Below are 20,686 nucleotides of genomic sequence, written 5' to 3' on the forward strand. Positions count from 1 at the left end.
ACATATATATGTTACAAAAGTTTTGTCACTAGCAACATCACTTGAAAATTGCTGATTTTACCATTTATGATGAAGATAACTTGTGCATTACCTTATTATTTAACATCGTGTTCTTATCAGTTACAAATTATTTATCATTTTAGTGATTACCCTGTCCGTGCTATGCCCTGTCCTGTGTTTTGTTTGGGGTCAACCTGGGCTTCTTGCCACTTGTTCTTGTTGCTGGGTCATGTAGGGTTGTGTTCATTGAGCGCCGCCTTTCCTTGTTGATTTTGTTTATCATATATTCCCGAGATACATCGGCGATTTGGAAATTTTTAGGGGAAACAATGACCAACTTCAAGGGAGTAATTTTATTGATAATGTAAAAACCATCCAATATTCTTATTGGTATCATTGAAAAATGTATTGGCACAAATTTCACTTTCAACAAAAACTATGCAAGTATTTGCAAAAATAGGATTTTAAAGCGGCCACCGAGATTTCCTTTCCGAAATCAAGAAAATACTTATCCGTAGCACATATGTACAATCTTTAATAAGGTATTTTCAGTATGAATAAAACTTTTTGCACTTGTTCATTATCCCTCATGTACAGACTAAACTCAACTAAACCGAGTCTGCAATTCTTATGTAATTTTGTAGTGATTAATGCTTCCGAGGGATCATTTTGTTTTCAGATTTTAATACTTCACAACAGCAGGTGCCAAGTGCCGTGTGGCAGTTGTTAAAAGTTGCCCCGTACTTCACTTCAGTGTTTTTCTGGTCCTTCGGGATCATTGATGCCAGCGCTATTAAGTGTTGAGAATTGAGTACCGTTCAAGTCGGTGCTAGGGGGCGTGAGGGATTTTGCAATTGTTCATTATCCCTCATGTGCAGACTCAATCAAACCGAATCTGCAATTCTTATGTAATTTTGTTGAGATTAATGCTTCCGAGGGATCACTTTGTTTCCAGATTTTTAATATACTTGTTCAAAGCTTATGGTCTTAAATTTCATTCAATATTCAATTTCCTTTTTGAATAAAGTATCTAAAGGAAGCGACGTTATTGTTTTCCGAATATATGAGTGTGGATTTAAGAGAGAAAAAAATAACAACGATAAGTTAGAAACAAATTTTTTTTAATACTTCTACATAATTAGTTTTCATTTTTAAGGCATCACTAGAAAGTTCATAAAGGATTCTTGTACTTGAGTCTAAAATTATCAACGCCGCCTTTCCTTGATGATCTTGTTTATTATCAAAATTGACCAAGAAATAAAAAAAGTAAGTAGGGGGCGCCATGTTTTTTTACTGAATTTCAGAGCGTGTTTGTTTTTACTTGGGGATCATATGCCGTTTTTCATGGTATGGCACTTACGTGTCACATTGAAAGTTCCATGATAATCGCCATATTAACACATCTGCAGATGTTTCAAAATTGTACCAGTTCATGTTGAATTTTGCTTAAGCCGGTGCTAGGGGGCGCGGACGATAACTTGCTCTTTCCATTACCGTCCATGAGCAGGCTCAATCAAACCGGGCCTGCAACATTCTCAATTTTGTCGTTTTGAGCGTTCTTTAGGGATTCTTATTTTCTCTATTTTACAGAAAGTAACATGATAAACGTTTTAACGAAAGTTAATTCAGTTTGATTTAATTCTTTTTTATTTTTAGGCATTATATAATTATATATCATAAATCGTATGAAGCACACTTTTATTTCAATACAAAATTATTAAAATATATTACGAACTTAAAAAAAAAAGTTTGGAGGGAACGCCGTGTTTTTCTTACCAATTCGAGAGTGTTATTTTCAGAGTAAAAAAACCTAAACATTCCATACATCTATTTAATTCATTTTTATTTTCGAGGCACTCATAGAAAGCTTATGGAGTAATCTTTCATTTGATACCAATAATATTGGACTTTTAATTGAAATAAAAAAAGTTAGAATGGACGCCGTGTTTTCCTTCACTTTATTGAGAAATAGGAGAGAGGCGACGGGTATTGTACCTGTCCGTACATTTCCGTGATAGAAGATCGCAAATACTAAGAGAAAGGCGGGGCGTCATGCGTGACTTAGAATCGTCTAATTTTGTGAATCTACTTTTGTCATTTTAAACATGTAACTGTGTAAACGTACTGTTGTAGTTCTACGACTGGAACACGTTTTATTAAATTATATTTTCTGCATTCGAGTTTTACATTTCATTTGTGTTTTTCAGGTACAGATATATATCTACAAGTGTGTAAACATGCTTATGTATTATATGCAATGGTAGATACGAACTTGTAAATGTGTTGTTGTTCTCCATGTTAGGTCAGTTGTTAAGATTTACATGTAAACTTGTTATTTAAAAGCGGGTGCCTTCAATTAAAAGATTGGATTAAGAGGCATATCATTTGCTGTGCACGAATGCAATAAAAATGCTAGACATATATGTTCGCATTTTCAAAAGTAGTTTTCAAAAGGAACACATTACATGTCTGGAATTTTGGCAACGATCGCCCTCAATAGAGTTGATTCTCTATATCCCGGCTTGAGTAATAGCTAGATGGAGAAACTGAGATATAAAGGTTTGGAAAGTATGACGTAATGTTGGATCTGGGTCAAAGTTGAAGAAGTTCAGGCGAGACTTGCTAAATATGAGCACGTTCGACATGCCCCCAGCGCTTGTTGTAGTTTTTATAAGAACGGAAATGAAATAGATATGTTTTTGCGTTGCATGTGAAAGGAATATTGGCGTGTGTGGTATGATGACTTAATGCGTTAGAACTATTTTGGTTGCCTTGAAACGTTTTCGCGTTCGTTATTTCTTCCAGCAACGTGTTTTTGAGCCTCGGAAATAGGACAAAGTCACAAGGGTCAAGATCTGGCGAATAACTTTTTCCTGTTTCAGATATTCTCGTACAATGTGTGTGACGAAGCATTGTCATATTACAACCTGGCACCACGGAGACCAGTTGCTGGTCGACAGGTTTGTAAAATTTGGCAATTACAGATTTACCCTTTGGTACAGCATTTTGAATAGCAGGACAGAGATTGGTAAGGAAAATTACATACTTGACATTTTTGACAATCATTAAGCGTTTGACTATGCAATTACTTTGATTTCTTTTGGTTGTCCATATTGTGTTTGTATATTTCGCTTTGGTTCATAAAGTGGACCCAAGTCTCATTCCCAGTGTTGATATTTGCAAAAGATATATTGTTGTATCAAGGGAACTGTTTCAACAATCGTTTGGAGATTTTTGTCCGAGCAAGTGTTTGCTCTTTTGTAAGGAGATAGTGTATCCATCTGGCACTTATCTTTCTCATTTTTAAATCACGTTTGAGAATTGTATGAGCGGCTCCTACAGAGACAACAACACGTTTAGCTTTATACCTAGTTGTAAACCTTGCATCATTGCCAAACAAATCCTTTACTTTTTCAAACATTTGTGACGAAGTTGCAGTTTTCGGACGAAGTGCATGAGGTGCATCCTTTAATGAATCATCACCACTTTCAAATTTCTTCCACTGCCGTGTTACAGATGAAAGAGCAAGTTCATTGTTCCCATACTAAGAATGCATCGGTTCTTGATATTAAACCATATGTGGTCACTGAAAGATTCCAAACCATTTAGCTTTACACGTCGAGTAGATAGCGTTAATCGAGTGGACTAAACTGATTTACACATATACATGTGTTGTATCCACAACCATATATGCGATACATGTACATAGTTCGATAAAAGCGAGAAATTGGCCTAGCTGCTTGCATATTAGAACACACCTCGTAACGTGCATACGGTTGGCATCAAACTGACATTTAATTGGTTTGAATATGCATAATCAGCCTATTACGATATCGTTATATATGTTTTATAATATAGTAATAAACATTCTATGAGTAATAAAAAATATAATTAACTAAATATTGATAATGATTAAAAAGATTTTGCATTAATTCCCAACATGTTTTAATTGCTCACATGTATTAAACACCTGTTACACTCTTTATGACATGTTTTCTTCTCCACTTGTCATTCAGTGGAAACTAATAATTATGTCAGATAAAAAAACACAGACAATCGTCATGTTTAATAAATTAAATAGACTTCTTCCTTTTTTATCTTTCTTTCTAACCTTTGCCCCAAATTGATTAAAATCAGTTCTAAATCATGCTCCGCTTTTAGATCTAAGCGTGACCATATACGAAATAATTTCTGATGACTTTTCACACAGCCAAAAAAAAAGGCGATCTTTCATAATTTTGAAAGCGATGTGGGTTCTAATTTTAAGCCTGGGAAACCAGTGGTGAGTAAGTAATTTTCACGATTGCGAGAACAAACATGGCGTTATCCACATAACCGACAGGTAAACAGGAAAAGCAATCTTGCTTCTTGAAAACTGGCTCTATTTGTTATAGTAATTTGTTAAAGATTACTTCCAACATTTTTTTCTAACAAATAACAAGAAATTGTTTATCTTCCCCGTATAACTGTATTTTGATACTTCTTCTAATGCATATGTAAAAATCGGTTTGATTGCATGGTTAAATAGCTTTTATAAAGAAGGCGAAACATATTCCGTCGTCATTAGATCTACATCAAAGAAATGAGTATAGATCTGAACTTGAGACAGATCGCTTTTGCCTCAAACAGTATAGTAACATAAAGGGTTAATGTAAATGAGCGGATATGTCTAAAAAAATAAAAATTAAAAGATTATGGCGGCCTTTTTTTTCTATACTGCATAAATAACTGATTTCTTATGATATATTTGACATGTGTAAAATCGCTTCAATATGCAACCCACAAAAATTATGTTTGTTGTAAATTAACGATGCATATTGCACATTGTTATGATGCTAATTTAAGTACTTTTTCTTGTTTTCTTGATGCTACATTTTCTTCGTCCGTCAGATAAATAAGGGTGAAAGTGCGTAGATATGAGGTTATAGATACGAGTATACTGACAACCAAAGGAATTCAAACCTGAACAAAATACTTGATATTGTCTTCATTTTGGGTGTACCGATATACAAAGGTCTGTTTAGAAAAAGAAGCAACTTTTTTATCGGGACAAATTTTGCAAAATTAGAAACAGTAGGCAACAAAGTCTACAAGCCTAAAAATATGGCACGTGATGATTCGGGCGATGCGTATTCAATAAGGAGTTTCCGTCCGGATACAAACAGAAAAGAAAGGACCAAGAGTAAATTACGAAATTACTGTTAAAAGGTTGAAGGAAGAGACCTTGCTTCTTTCGACTTTGACGATGTAAAATGAAGAACCAAAAACAAATTATGGAAATAAATGTATGCAACGACACTTTCTTACATAACTTTATTATTATTATTATCATTATTATTATTATTATTATTATTATTATTATTATTATTATTATTTCGTTATCTTAATCAGATGATCAACAAATATGTTCTATTTCTACATGTACTTTCTAAGGCAATCATACCTGTATTATATCTGACATCTATAAAGATATGTTTTATTGAAATAATGTCCATTTACAAATATATGTACTGAGAGAGAAAAAACAATATATACATTCTCTGAAGATTTCTTAAGCAAGTATGCTTAACAAGCATATGTATGTGTAAACAATTCATACATTTTTGTTACTTTGCCCTCGAGTATGTTTCATTTGAATCATACTTTCACGTTCTTGTATATCCGATAAATCAGAATCAGGGTCGGAAATGCACTTCAAACATGGGGGTACAAAAATGGAAAAAGGAAGTACAGTTTTATCACTGACTGGTTCGGGAAATTCAGGCTGGGTTAAAAGACTAATGACCACGCTCAAGAATATCACCAATATACAGCCAATCAAATGAAAGTACATGTAAGAAATGGAGTAAAATGTTTCGAGTCCGGTGCGGGCGGTGTGGGCGGTTGCGGCCGTCTGATTCAGAGAAGGCGTAACGTTTGAAATAGTTGTACTAATATTTACAAATGTCTGATTCAAATTATCAAAAACGTTTGAAATATTGTACGTTTCTGAAATAGGACATTGGTCTGTAGGCCCAAGAGGGAGATAAGGCGTTTTTGGGATGGAAGCTGAAAAATTCTGACCTATAATCATCCAAAGAACAAGACAGATTCCAATAAATGTACTTACATTAACTGCCTTTGCTCGAGCTCTTCGAAAGAATACTGAGGTTAGGAAAAGTCCTAATTCTGGGCCTGTTATTGCCCCCATGAAACTCGCCATTATTTGTCCTAATGGACCTTCTACGTTTGAAAGTAAAAAGGCAAATCCGACCGATATAAGGCCATAGATTACAACAACAGCCTTAGATATATTAGCCCCCTTTTCGTCTGAAATATCTTTCAGAAAAACTTTGATGAAATCTTCGTACGTAACCGCGGAAAGACTACTTAAACCTGAAGAAATTGTGCTGAGTGAAGCCGCTGCTAAAGCAGCTATAAATAGCCCCGGTAAACCTGGATAATTATGAAACAATTCAAGGATTGTGAATGGAATAATTTGATTCAAGTTTTCTACTTGACCAGATGCAAGTGGATCACAACCTTTGTTCGAAAAATATGCAAATATCCCGAGACCCTGAATCATAACTAAAATCCATGTTAGTGAATATATAGGTGCTGCGATGTAAAATATTTTCCGTGCAGCTCCGATACTCGGAGTTGAGTTGATTCTCTGTATCCCGGCTTGAGTTATAGCTAGATGGAGAAACTGCGAAGGGGCACCAATCACAAGCGTCCAGAAAGTATGACGTAATGTTGGATCTGGGTCAAAGTTGAAGAAGTTCAGGCGAGACTTGCTAAATGTGAGCACGTTTGACATGCCTCCAGCGTTTGTTGTAGTTTTTATAAGAACTGAAATGGAATAAATACACTTTTGCAATGTTGTGAAAGGAAGTTAAAGATAGACTACAGTAAAAACCCGCTTTACGACCACCCCGTTTTCGAGACCAACCCGCTCATACGAACGATTTTTCAAAGACCCGATTTTTTTATTATTTATTTTAATGATCGCTAACCCCGACTTTTAGACCACCCCGTTATTCCGTAATACGACCAGTAACTTCAGTCCCATTTCGTAAATTCTGTACATTTGGAAACCCATAAATACGACCGCGGGCACACTCTCACCTAGATATTGACATGCATGAAATCTTTTTGACACGTGATGTAAACAACAGTTGTCCTAGTTTTACGACATTTAACGACATCCAATTTACGGCAGAGGTCAAAGTTACTTTGTATCAAACCCGGAAATGATCAATAATTTCTTAATTTCACACCTTTAATGTCATAACTGGAGGATTAAAACAACAAAATATTGAACAGAAAACTTTCAATAAGTTTTTAGAGGTGTTGCTGCTATCATTATCTCTTTCGTTCCATAATTTTAAACAAAGATAAACATGATACGATTAGGTTTTTGAAGTTGTTATCGGCGATGAAAACTGTGAAAATAATTAAAGGTTAATTGGTCGATGTGCTTTGTAGTAAAATGGTGATTTAATTGAGTAAGTTATGTCATTCTTTTAACACGAATGTAAAAATGTTTTTGTGTTTAAAGACATTCATAATTTATTTTGTACCTCTAAAGAAGTTTAAAAAATTTATAATGTTAAAAAGTAAAAGAAAATAAATGAAAATAAAAAATAAAAGTGTATGCTTAATATCTTCTTATTTGAAATAAGTTAGCCCAGAATTAAACATGTGTACAGTACATGGTATCCCTTAATATATTGCCTGGTTTTCTGTTTGACCAAACTCATTAATGAGACCAACCCGCTATTAAGACCAGATTTGTAAAGTCCCTTCATTGGTCTCATTAGCGAGTTTTTACTGTACATATAATTGTTGTGCGAAAGAACCATTTAGCGTATTTTAGAGTGTGAGTAGCGTATATGTAAATGCAATTCGAGCAAGCTTAGCCTGTCAACCAAGCGACATACTTTCCCTACGCTTTAAATTCGTCGATGATACCTACAATGGAATTATTGAATTCAATTATATACGTTTTCTGACTCCCTTGCCGTAAACGTAAGAATCGGTCATAACCTCTGAATGACTAATTTGAGCGTCAGTCTTGCTCTATCATATAATGAACGTGTACTTAACAGATTGTTACGATGGCTTATGGCAGCATGTCTAACACGTATACGACGTATATTTTAACTATTGTATTGTCATTTTACTCAAATGTTCTCACACATTTCTGCAATGCGCTACAGTGATTCACCAGATCTACTACCAACATTATGATGATGCAAGTATGTATTTCGAATTTTCATTGGCTAAAACACTTTGTATTCTATACAGTTTGTACGGCATAACCAAAATACACACAAATGACCAATTTATTTATACATCGTAAGCGATTAGTTTTGCGTTTGCTCTAAATGACATATATCTAGATAAATTATCATTACTTTAGAACAATAGTTAAAAGTTAGAAAGCTATGATGACGTTGTACTTGATTTTTTTTTATTTTGCAGCACAAGCTTAACTATAGTCTAAAGTCTGACCTCATCTTTTTACATGAGTGTCTTTTCTGCGTTTCTTTAAAAACAAAATAAAGTTGCTAGGATTTCCTATGAACTTATCGTCAATAACGATATGTGTTATTACAAATTCGTTGAAAAGGTTTCTGACGGTCATATTTATCTCATTCAAGCTATATTTCCACATACATCCCGTCAGTAACTTGTAAAGCATAGTATATAACTGATTTCACGGCTTGTTAATTTCAGATGTAAAGTCTTATCACCAATTTCAATTTCTAGTCATGACCATTTTATCTTTTACGAGTTATGCATCATAAAGTTACAATGTATCATCAAAATTTATATATAAACCTTTTTAGGTGTTTATAAAAAAACATTCTACACATATTTAAATAAATGATACGTCATCTTGAGTGAAAAGCGGACGTAAATTACAGGACAGGACTATGTCGGTGAAATGTTGAACGATATAAAATCCACATTTGATAAAGCACACTAAATACACGATTAACGAGGGGTAAGTTTAAGAGTAAGCTCATCTGTAACGTTTTGTAGGTAACCTTATCATTGGTTTTTCATTGGTACCAATATTTACGAACAAAATTTGTCATTAATTTACAGTAGTTTTGAAAAGTTTTATTTATGACGTCATTCAAAATGGCGATCTTGATCTGATTTCCATTGTTAAATGGAACTTAAAAAACAAGAATAAAGATCATAAAGATCAACAAGGCATAGGCAACGTTCACAGGACCCCGCCCCCGGACACACCCAAGCAGGACACCCAGAAGGCACCAAACAAGCACCCGGAGTGGACACAAGGGCGAGACATGTAATTAAAGACACCTTGAGTGTTGTTACACAAATAATAGCACCGATTTATTTCAGAGTTTGTTTCGTAATTATCTTGTGAATTTCTGTTTGTTTTTGGTGCCTCAGACATTAATATTTTATGTGTTTTTTTTAGGTTTTTGGACATCAGTGGAGTCATTGAAAATGTAATATTGCTAATTTACAAAATGTGAAAAAGTGCAGAATTGCAAATTATCTTTTTCCCACTCTTTATAATAGTGCATCTTTCTTGAACCATAGCGGAATAAATATAATATCTACCCTAGACAAAGATATGTCCTCTAAATAGGTGCTGCAGGACAAATAATCTTCCCATGATCAATACAAAAAGTTTGACAATTTTACCAGCAGGATATCAGGGCGTCTATAATCCGATCACGATCTTTAATGTGTTTGATAAGAAAGAGCTCAGCGTGGTTCAGGTGGACATGTATATGTACCAATACATCATAAAAAATGACCTTTAAAGAATTAAACAGCGAAATAAAATATCTGTAGATAAAAATGATAAAAACCTAAGGTCGATCACTAGTTTATTCAGCACCTTAGACCTGCGAGTCATGAACTTAATCTTGATGATAACCTTAAAGTAAGAAATAAAGCTGTTACCTGCAAGTATGCCTACAAGCATGACGAGGGATTGAAAGACGTCAGTCCATATGACGGCCTTGAATCCTCCAATGGACGTGTAGATGATGGAAGACGTTGAGAAGATAAGAATTGATGACCACATTGGTAGTTTGGCGACTGATTCCAAGGCCAACGCTGTACCATACATAACAATGCCCATGTAGAACGTATAATGGATAACACCTAACGTAACGGCAACGTAACGTACAGAATTAGTTTTGTAACGTAGAAAATAGTACTCGTACACGCTGGTGACTTTCAGAGGGTGGAATATCGGTACAACAATAAGCGCAGCAAGTAGATAGCCACAAATGACACCAACACATTGCATGGCATACTGGAGACCATAGGCGTATGCTTCCGCCGGAAATCCCAAAATTAAGATGGACGACTGGAATGACACAACAAAAGACAATCCCACTGGCAGCGAACTCAGTTTTCTATCCCCAAGGAAATAATTTTCCGTCGTGTTATGTTTTTTATCCCGTAATGCGAAAAATACTCCTATTGCAACAGAAATAAATATAAGAAGTCCAAAAACAACAAAATCCGGCACAGAAAATGAGCGTGCGAGCGTTTCGGCGTCCATTGTTCTATCTAAAAAAAACGAGAAAGAAAATATTATACAAGCTAGTTTGTTTACAAGTGTTTGTAGCTCTTATGTTCGGCTTAACGCAGATTACTTGTATACTGCCGTTTAAAGTGTTATTATTTACTTTATATAGCCTCATATTCCTCGGAGCAAAACAAGATTCATTTATGTAAATTATTTACTAGTATACAGCAATTTTCAAATCCATTACAATAAAAAGATAAACAGATGGATAACAGATGCGTCTATAAGTTTTATAAAGTTTAAGTATCAAATTGTGTACGTATAATTCTTGTTGATATGTATACTTTTAATTGTGTTAAGATATTTTGTTTTGTTTTCGCTTTTTTCTAAACTACAGTAGCAATAATAAGGTCCGATGGCGACTTTCCAGTTTTCGTTGGAGTAAAACAAACTTCAGATGTCATTCCGTGCATTATTTCATGCACAAGCGGGTACTTGAGTGAAAAAAACCGATCTGAACCACGTGACCCCGACGATTAAATTTTAGAACATGTCTGGAGATTGAAAGTACATTTTTTATTCCATACAATTTTTTTTTTTCATCGATGACATATGCCGTTGGATATTTTGTATTTCCTTTTCTGGATTTATCATTAACAATGGTTCCCAAACACTTGCGTATATGTCATGAGTATTATTCACTGGAAACAAATAATACCAGAACTTCTACACTAATCTTAAAGAAAGACTACCTTAAAATTTACGTGATGTTTTGTGATTTGCAGGAAGCAGAAAAATCGAAAGACCGGCGTATTCATAACCTTTTTTTTTTTCATTATTATTATTAAAATGATAGACTTTTAATTTTCTAATGTCTCAGAATATGATTTTGAAGAACTAGTTATGTTACAAAATATATTAAATAAGCTTCCGTGAATAATTTTTCAATGTAGTGGTGGATTTAATGAATACCAAATTTATCATGCATACAAGTAATTTCCAGTCAGTCGTAAAAATCAAATGATGCCCAAATAAAAGCCGTGTAAGAGCACACTTTTATAAACCGCTACAAAAGAAAAGGCGGGAAAAGTAAGTAATTAGTATTGCACAAAATGTGTTAAAAGTCACAGTCAATTTGCTTAAACTTACAAGCAAGTGAAGACGCTATCTGTTCTTTCATTCATTGGTATTACTTTATTTTATATTACATTATTTTATGAGATATCAACACTTTGAGCACTGAACCTTGAGATTTTAATTGTGTTTCATTTCGTTTTATATGTCGCGCTTCATATGTATCAATATACCGGTAATATAATGGTAACAGCAGGGTCAATTTAAAGTTGAATAATATGGTAAAATAAGCATAAAATACTAGTATGTAGAATCAGTTTGGGAAATAATGAGTTAATAAAATAAAGTAATGACTTAAGCAGTGTCTGAAAAATAAAATACGTTGTCTTCTTACTCTGAAACAAACAATCAAAATTGCCGGGGGCTGACTGAAAGGGAATAAACCTTCGTTTTTTATCATATTCGTACTCGGTTATATAGTTTTTCTATCAGCTTATAGCTTCACAATCGGAGTAAAATGTTATCTAAAATGTATCTGGAAAGCTAGAAATAAATTTGAAAAGATGAAACTAAACAAAATAGTTGTAATGCACGGTTTGGCAAAAGTGAATTCATTTTTCTTTTCTTACTTTTTTCTGACCACTTATGTTGTTCTGACTTCTCGGCAACAATATAAATACGTACGACTATGTAGTAAATTATGTTATTGGAGTAAATTTTAAAAGAAAAAAAATAGTCGGGATTCGCCTTTCGTCAGAACTTTAAGTGCTTTGATAGTTACGCTTCGAAAAGTGCTACCCGACCTTTGGCGTTTAATTATTGAGTTTCTTTCTTGCATTGATTGTGCAAATCATACCATGAACAACCGTAGTATTTTTTTTTCTATCTTTACAAATTTTATAACATGAGAAACTCGTGTATAGTGACCTTAAAAATGACATATGAAATAAATCTAAAACAAATGAACTCTAATTCTTCATATGTTTAACCTGAAATCTAGACCATGGTCTGTGTCGTAAGAATAACGAAATTTCCATAACGAAATAAAAGAAACATTAAGGGTCCTCTATTTAGCGTGATCAAGAGGTGCATGACGACTGGTTTTTGTTCGATTTAATCGGATGCTTTAACACAAACCAATTCTTTTTTTTTTTTTATTTGTTTTTTTTTTTTCAAAAAGACTAGACTATATTTTGTCATTCTTAGTCACTGTTCTCAAAATGCTTCACGTTTTTTTTTGTTTGCTTTTTTGCGATTTTTTTGTCTAAAAGACAAATGTTTTACAAAAGACGAAAAGATACCTTTTCGCCTTAACAACAACTTTAAATAAACCGAGAAAAGGTTCGGCGAAATAAACGTTTTTATTTTCTTTAATCTTTGTGAATAAAATAAATTGATTTTGTTAGACTGTCGTATTTAATTGAATTAAAATCAATCGACTTGTACACCATGATCTCACCAATTGGAGGCCATTTAACCTTTCCGTACGAAATAGCAGTGCTCGGGCACGTAAACAAAATAAAATGATTGTAAAGAAGCTTTAATTTGCGGCGCACAATTATGAAACAGTTTCATAATATTCTGGATTTCAGGTTAAGGATATTAAATTGGTTGATACAAAACTATTTATCAGCGATGATTTTTTTCACAGCACAAAATCAACATTAAGGTTACGCGGATGTGATTTCCCGTGCACTTGTTACCTAGTTATAATGTAAAAAAGATAATAATTACCATATACATGAAGATAAAGCTACAAAAATAATTCAATATCATACATTATGCTGATTTGAAGCAGGCAATGAAATAAGAAAAACAACGTGTTGAGGGAGATGCTGCGAGCGATACTCTTCTTGATGTGGCGAAGATTAAGCTTAACAAATCCCTTGCTACAATTACTCATAATAGAAACATATTGAAACAGTAATAAATACATGTTATTTCATTTAATGTTTATATTATTCAACTCATTGTTATATTTCAGTTATTTATCAACTTATTTGTTAAAATTTGAATCATATTGTATGTGCCGAGATATATGTGTTTTACATTTGCACTTGCCTAACAGTGACGCTAAAATGCAACACAAACATGACAATTACCCAATACAAAAGCGAAAGTAACGATGTGAAAAAGTATTAATGCTTAAAAGTAAATATTAAACAAGAGGGCCAAAATGGTGCTAGATCGCTCAATTGACCCATCGAACTCATCCGAGCAATTACTTCGACATGCATTCTGACCAAGTTTGATGGCAATTGAGTCCAAAATGTACGTGGCTACTAGAGTCTTAACAAGGTTTTTCCATATTTCGGCATTGTGACCTAGCTTTTATCCCCAGGTGTCCCACATTTAAGCTTGACCTAAAAATCATCAAAACAAACTTTCAGACCAATTTCCAGTATATTTGGATAAATACAGAAGCAATTAGAGAATTATCAAGATTTTTTCTATTTTTAGGTTCTGTGTTCCAATTTTTCATCCGAGATAACCAATTTTCAAAGTAATTCGAAAAATTACCTAGACAAGCATCCTAACCAAGTTTGATGACAATTGAGTCAAAAATGTTACCACTAGAGTGACCATAAGTTTGATCCATACTTGGGCGGTGTCTTAGTTTATGGCCCCAGGTGACCCATATTTAAACTACACCTAGATTTCATCAGACAATTTCCAGCATATTTGAATCAAAATAGTAGTAATAGAGAGTAAACAAGGTTTTTTTCCCATTTTTTTTTTTGCTCCTAAGACCTAGTTTTTCATCCTAGATAACCCATGTTTAAAGTCATCCGAACAATTACCTAAATAAGCATCCTGACCAAGTTTGATGTCAATTGAGTCTAAAAAAGTGAGCACTAGAGTTTTAACATGTGACCCATATTCAAATTTTATCTAGAAATCATAAAAAAACACTTCCAGACCAATGCCCAGGATATTTGGATCAAAACAGTACCCACTAGAGTGTTAACAAGATTTAATTTTTGTATTTTTAGTTCTTGTGACCTAGTTTTCCATCTGAGTTGACCCATGTTCAGACTAATCAGACAAATATCCTGACAACGTTAGGTATGATTGAGGCAAAAATGTGACCACTAGAATGTTAACGAACAAATGTGGACGGACGACGGACATTCAACGATCCTAATAGCTCGCCCTGAGCCAGCTCAGGTGAGCTAAAAATTCTTTAAAACGACATAAAGATACGAAAACAAAATTTCTCATTAAGTTTTTGATAAAGTACCTGAACTATTTTAATCGGTGTATCATAAGATATTTTAATTAAAACGTGCTATTGTCAAATGTGTTTAAATATAATGTTTATTTGTGTTTTAGTTTTATTAAAGCACGACGTTTACCTCTTTTTTTTCTTTTTTTCGCCTCTAATCAGAGTACGCTTGCACTTGGAAAGTAGTTTGTGTATGTATACACTCAGCTTAAATATTTAATGTAAGAGACTTGCATATTAAATATCAAACTATTTGATTGAAATACCATTTCATCATAATAAAGCGTAAAACATACACAACTTGAATGGCTGTCATAATATTTATAAGTCATATGTATGACAAAAACAAAAGACTTCATCTAGGCAGCTGCCTACAACAATTCCCACGATTATAAGATTGTAAGACACATTAATCTTACAATTTTTATTAGCTTTTTTGTCCTCTTCAACAGTAATTGGACTGTGTATATGGATATATGATAGGTATAATCCATTTAGCAAGCATTCCAACTGTATGACGGAGTATTTGCACCATGCAGTCTTTTTTTCGTCAGGATAAAGATGCAAGAAATTTACCAAATATACACAGAGAGAAGTAATCAAGATGTACTCAGAAAGAAATAACCAAAATCTGCTGAAAATACAAAATTGATCGCCGAGACCGCAATAAATTTGGAGGGGGAATTCTTGTTTATTCACGTGATGATTTGCCATTCCATGGAGCCAGAAAATTTTGAATGCATGTGTTTTGAACTATCTTTAAATAAAAGAAAGTGGTGTATCCTTGCTCTTTACAAACCTCCTAATATCAAAAATGAGGATTTTACTATTACTTGCACTAATGTTCTTGATAGAATTTTAATACAATATGATAACATCCTGCTTCTTGGTGATCTGAACTTTGACATGAACAGGCTTGAAAAATCATCCTACCTTCGCGATATTTGTGATACATATAACCTTGAAATTGTTGTAAAAGGAAACACATGCTTTATGAAAAATGCAAGTCAATTGATGTTATTCTAACTAACAGATCAAATTTTATTTGTAACACAGAAAATTTAGATGTTAGTATCAGTGACTGTCACAATCTAGTAGCTACTACAATTAAAGAGCAGTGTTGTCAAACAAAACCGAAATATGTTAAATTTAGATCATACAAACATTTTAATGAGTCTGTTTTCAACACTGAACTTAGCAAAATTCCATTCCATATTGCAGATATTTTTGATGATATTGATGATTCATACTGGGCTTTTGAAACACTTTTCAAAGAAGCTGTGGATGAACATGCTCCAATAAAAGAACACAAACTAAGATCACAAAAAGTTCCTTTCATGAATGGTGAATTAAGAAAATCAATCTATAAAAACAGGAACTAAGAAATTGCTATTTCAAAAACCGTAAAAACAATAACTGGGAGACTTTCCGCAAACAAAAAATTTGGTCACAAAACTAAAAAGAGAGTCAATGGAAAAATATTTCTTTGAAAGGTGTAATGAAGGTCCAAAATCAAGTCACTTCTGGCCAACAATTAAACCATTTTTGACATAAAAATCTACAGCAAAATCTGACAGCAAAATTATTCTTAATGAAAATGAGACCCTAATATCAGACCAAAAGGAAGTAAGTAATATTCTGAATGATTTTTATGTGAATATTGCTTGTGATATTGGTTAAAAAACTGATGCTGATATTGATGAAACACATCCAAGCATAACACAAATATCTGAAAATCATCCCTCAATTGATACCTTTCAATTTGCTCCAGTGAGCACTGATCAAACTTTTAAATTGTTGAAAAGTTTAAATTCAAAAAAGGCCATTGGTGTGGACAGCCTACCACCAAAAATAATAAAGCAGGTGCGTATGCCCTGACAAATCCTATAACTTCGTGTCGTTATAACTTATAACGTGTCGTTGCCCTGTCCTTTTTATGTTTGGGGTCCGCCTGGGCTCCTTGCCATTGGTTCTTGTTGCTGGGTCATATGGGGGTTGCGTTCATTGAACGCCGCCTTTCCTTGTTGATCTTGTTTATCATATTTTTCGCTTATTAATAAAAGCTTTCAAACATCTCAATTTCCTTCAGCTTTAAAACAAGCACAAATTAAACCTCTGCTCAAAAAGGATGATCCTTTCCAAAAGAAAAATTACAGACCTGTCAGTATCTTACCTACTATTTCACAAGTTTTTGAAAAATCTATTAGTGCTCAACTTAGCATACATTTTGAAAACATTTTTCATGATTTTCTATCAGCATTCTGTAAAAATTTTGGCTGTCAAACAACATTACTGCGCCTCACTGAAGATTGGAAGAGAGCATTAGATAGAAATGAATATTTAGCTGCCATACTCATGGATCTGTCTAAGGCTTTTGGCTGTCTTTCGCATGACCTGATTATTCTTAAACTTAAGGCCTATGGTATGTCTGATGCCTGCAAAGTTTTTGTTTAAAAGACAGCAACAAGTAAAACGAGGTACAATCTGTAGTGAGTGGAATAAAATAAACAAAGGGGTTCCACAAGGGTTAATTCCTGGTCCCCTCTTATCTAAGATTTTCTTAAATGATATATTTATTTTATTTTATTAAAAATGGTTCTGTTAATAATTATGCAGATGACAATACCCTCTCATTTAATCATATTAATGTGGAAACTCTTAAAAGCAAAGTACAAGATGAATGTGTTGTCATGATTAAATGGTTTGAAGACAATCTTATGCAAGCAATCCCTGAGAAGTTTCAGGCTATATGTATAGGCAAACAAACCTGTAAAAATGTGTCTAACTTCCAGATTCTTGATGCCACTATTTCTTGTGAATCTCATGTAAAACTACTTGGTATTGAAATAGATTCCCTATTAAATTTTGATATTCATATCTCAAATGTTTGTAAAAAGTCTGCAAGAAAAATTAATGTATTAACCAGACTATGTCATCTACTTAATCTGGATGCAAAAATTCTTATATACAAAAGTTTTATCAGATTTAACTTTAATTTTTGCCCTTTAGTCTGGCTTTTTTGTAGCAAAGACAATACAAACAAATTGGAAAAACTTCAACATAGAGCTCTGAAAATAGTTTGTAATGACTTTTATCAACTTTTGAAGATCTGCTTAAACTGACCAATATGCCATCACTCCATATCAATAGAATTAAACAACTCGCTTTTGAAGTCTTTAAATGTCTTAACAGCATTTCACCTAAGTATGTTCAAGAACTTGATAATGTGCGTTCATCAAATTATAATTTTAGATACCAAAATACATTAGATGTACCTAAAGTACGCACAACCAATTATGGTAAAAAGAGTTTTCGCTTTGAAGCATCTAAAATCTGGAATAGTTTACCTAATGATCTCAGATGTACATCTGAGTTAAATGAGTTTAAACGACTAATTGAAACATGGAGTAATGACAAGTGTGTCTGCTCTTTGTGCATTTAAACTTAATGTTTCTATTTCACTTGATTCCTGTTTTTGTTTGTAAATAAATTTAGTTATCTTTTCCTTGAATTATGTACTATGTATTTGTATATATGTAAATTATACTATACCTTCATTAGACATGAATGTATTTTCATAATGCTCAGATTTCATAACAATGACTATATGAATTAATTGTATGTATTATTATCTTATGGTGTCTGTTTATTTTTGTTGCTGTTTATTTTTGTTTCTTTGTTCCTTATTATTATTTTATATATTTTTGTTCATGTCGGATACAAGCTTAAAGCTTATGTTTTGTACTGTTAACCATAACCGACTATAAATAAAGTTTGTCTTACTGTCTTACTGTCTTACAAGTTGTTAAGGTTCAAACTATTCCCTGTGTGTTCATATTTCGCCCAGTACTTTTGATTTTTTTCGACGAATCTATCAACCTGGCTAAGGGATGGTCAATATTTCTACTCCGACACCTGCTCGTGTCCGAAAGAATGCAGAGTGGCACCTGAGGCCATTCTCTTCCAGTAAAGCTAGAACGTTGACTGCCTATAACGTAGGTTTAACTCAAACAAAAAATAGATACTGTATGATTAAGTATAAAACGAACGACTGAAATAAACGAGTTATATAACATATAATGTAACCAGCCATGAACACACACTTTTATCGAGTTCACGTGTACTCAGAGTTACGAAACGATATTTTATGACTGAAACATTAAACAGGATAGGATTTATAACGAGATGAGTTTTTTATATATTCACGGCCTAATGTTACGGGATATATTTTTTATGTTCTATTATCGTTATTTTGATTTTATCAATTTTAAATTAATTTGATATCAATAGTAAACTTTAGATCATTCTTGACTAGGACTGCTTATTTGGAACACCTAGACAATAATTGATAGTCATCACAGATTTAAAACGGATTTATATTAATTTCAACATGTAATCTTTGTATTATAAAAATGCGTTGAGAATATATATATATTACCATCCACAGGGAAATATAGTATATTTAGGTAAAATTATTATTGAAAAATTAAAAAAATATATATATCTGATTAAAATAAAGACTTAAAAACGTTGCTAAAATATGAGTAAAAAGTAAGAGTCAGTATAAAACTTCTTATTGCTCCTTTGGAAAAAAACTCGACAAAAATCTTAATCAATATATCGGAAATATACATTTTTATCAATATATTGAACCTATACATTTTTTTATCAAATTTTATAAAAATTTGAGCAGCATATTTATGATATAAAATCATAAAAAGTGAGTTACGTGATCTTTAATGAAATTCGAAGAGAGGCACTTCCTGTAAATATTTCATGTATAAGTCGAACAAGATAACGTTTGAGTTATCCGGTAGAACCATTATTACATAGCCGGTTGTACAAGTTATTTAATCATCGCATTCTGCACTATTATTGTAATATAATTGAAAACACGTTACCCGAGTAGTAAACAGGTTAAGAGTTAGAATGTGCAACAGAGCATATGATATTAACCTATTTTTATAGTTTTGATAGTTTGTCAGGAGAGTGGTTAATTACTATTTCGTAACATTATTTCATTTTAATCAATTTCATGCTTTGAAGTTCTGAAAATTAAAATAAAATTTTTTAAATGTTAAGAAAAAAATGAAATATATTTGATCTTTTAACAATGACTGTCGTTAAACAGATTATATAGACGTTTTTACTTTATTTGAAACCCTTATTTCACTTGCCACATTTTAGACAAGTTTTGGCACACTTGTTCATTTATTTCTTTGTTTATTCAGTCAGTTATAAACACCATGGCCCCAGTAATCGGCTGTGTTCACTTTTAACTCTGTGGAAAACTAAATGCTGTAAATTTACCTGGTATATATGATTTTGTTTGTTTGTTTGTGTCATTTTACGCCTTTTTCCAACAGTATTTCAGTCATATAGGCGTGTAGTTTCCTAACCATCGTTCCTGGAGAGTTACAGCAGTACTTGACAACCTTCCTCCGCGCTAAACTACCAAAGCATCTCCCGGGGATCGAACCCACGCCAGCGAGGTAACTGGATTAGAAGTCATCGACTCTAACCACTCGACCACGAAATTCACGAAGAACTAAAATCCAGTAAATTTAAAACTATTTTAAACAAAAAAATGAAATAAAGTAAAAATGCCTTTCCAGATTTCGAACCAGGGTCTCTGCATTTCCGAACCGAACACTCCACTACTCTATGTATATGTTAGTGTTCATCCGTGCTGTTCTACAGAAATTAGAAACTTCGACGGGAGCCATAGCGACAGGAGAATATTTCTAATTTTTGTAGAACAGCTAAGGATGAACACTAACATATTTAGTTTCAAGCTTTATTTGGACCTTGATTACGTCACTACGCGGTACTATGAAGCACTATGAAAAATAGAAGGCTACTATGAACGGATT

The 20,686-nt window shown here is 33.1% G+C and overlaps 1 protein-coding gene across 1 annotated transcript; it reads right to left on the reverse strand.

Moving 5' to 3' along the window:
• Window positions 1-4,986: 4,986 nt before the first annotated feature.
• Window positions 4,987-11,073, reverse strand: LOC132747512 (sodium-coupled monocarboxylate transporter 2-like). The gene is made up of 2 exons (XM_060736913.1): window positions 9,937-11,073; window positions 4,987-6,831 (listed from the first exon to the last, which is right to left on the reverse strand). Exons 1-2 carry the CDS (start codon window positions 10,544-10,546, stop codon window positions 5,594-5,596), a joined length of 1,848 nt encoding a protein of 615 aa, XP_060592896.1. The 5' UTR covers window positions 10,547-11,073; the 3' UTR covers window positions 4,987-5,593.
• Window positions 11,074-20,686: the final 9,613 nt, after the last annotated feature.

Source organism: Ruditapes philippinarum, unplaced genomic scaffold (genome assembly GCF_026571515.1).
Source record: "Ruditapes philippinarum isolate M1 unplaced genomic scaffold, ASM2657151v2 ctg646_1_1_1_1, whole genome shotgun sequence".
Classification (NCBI taxonomy): domain Eukaryota; kingdom Metazoa; phylum Mollusca; class Bivalvia; order Venerida; family Veneridae; genus Ruditapes; species Ruditapes philippinarum.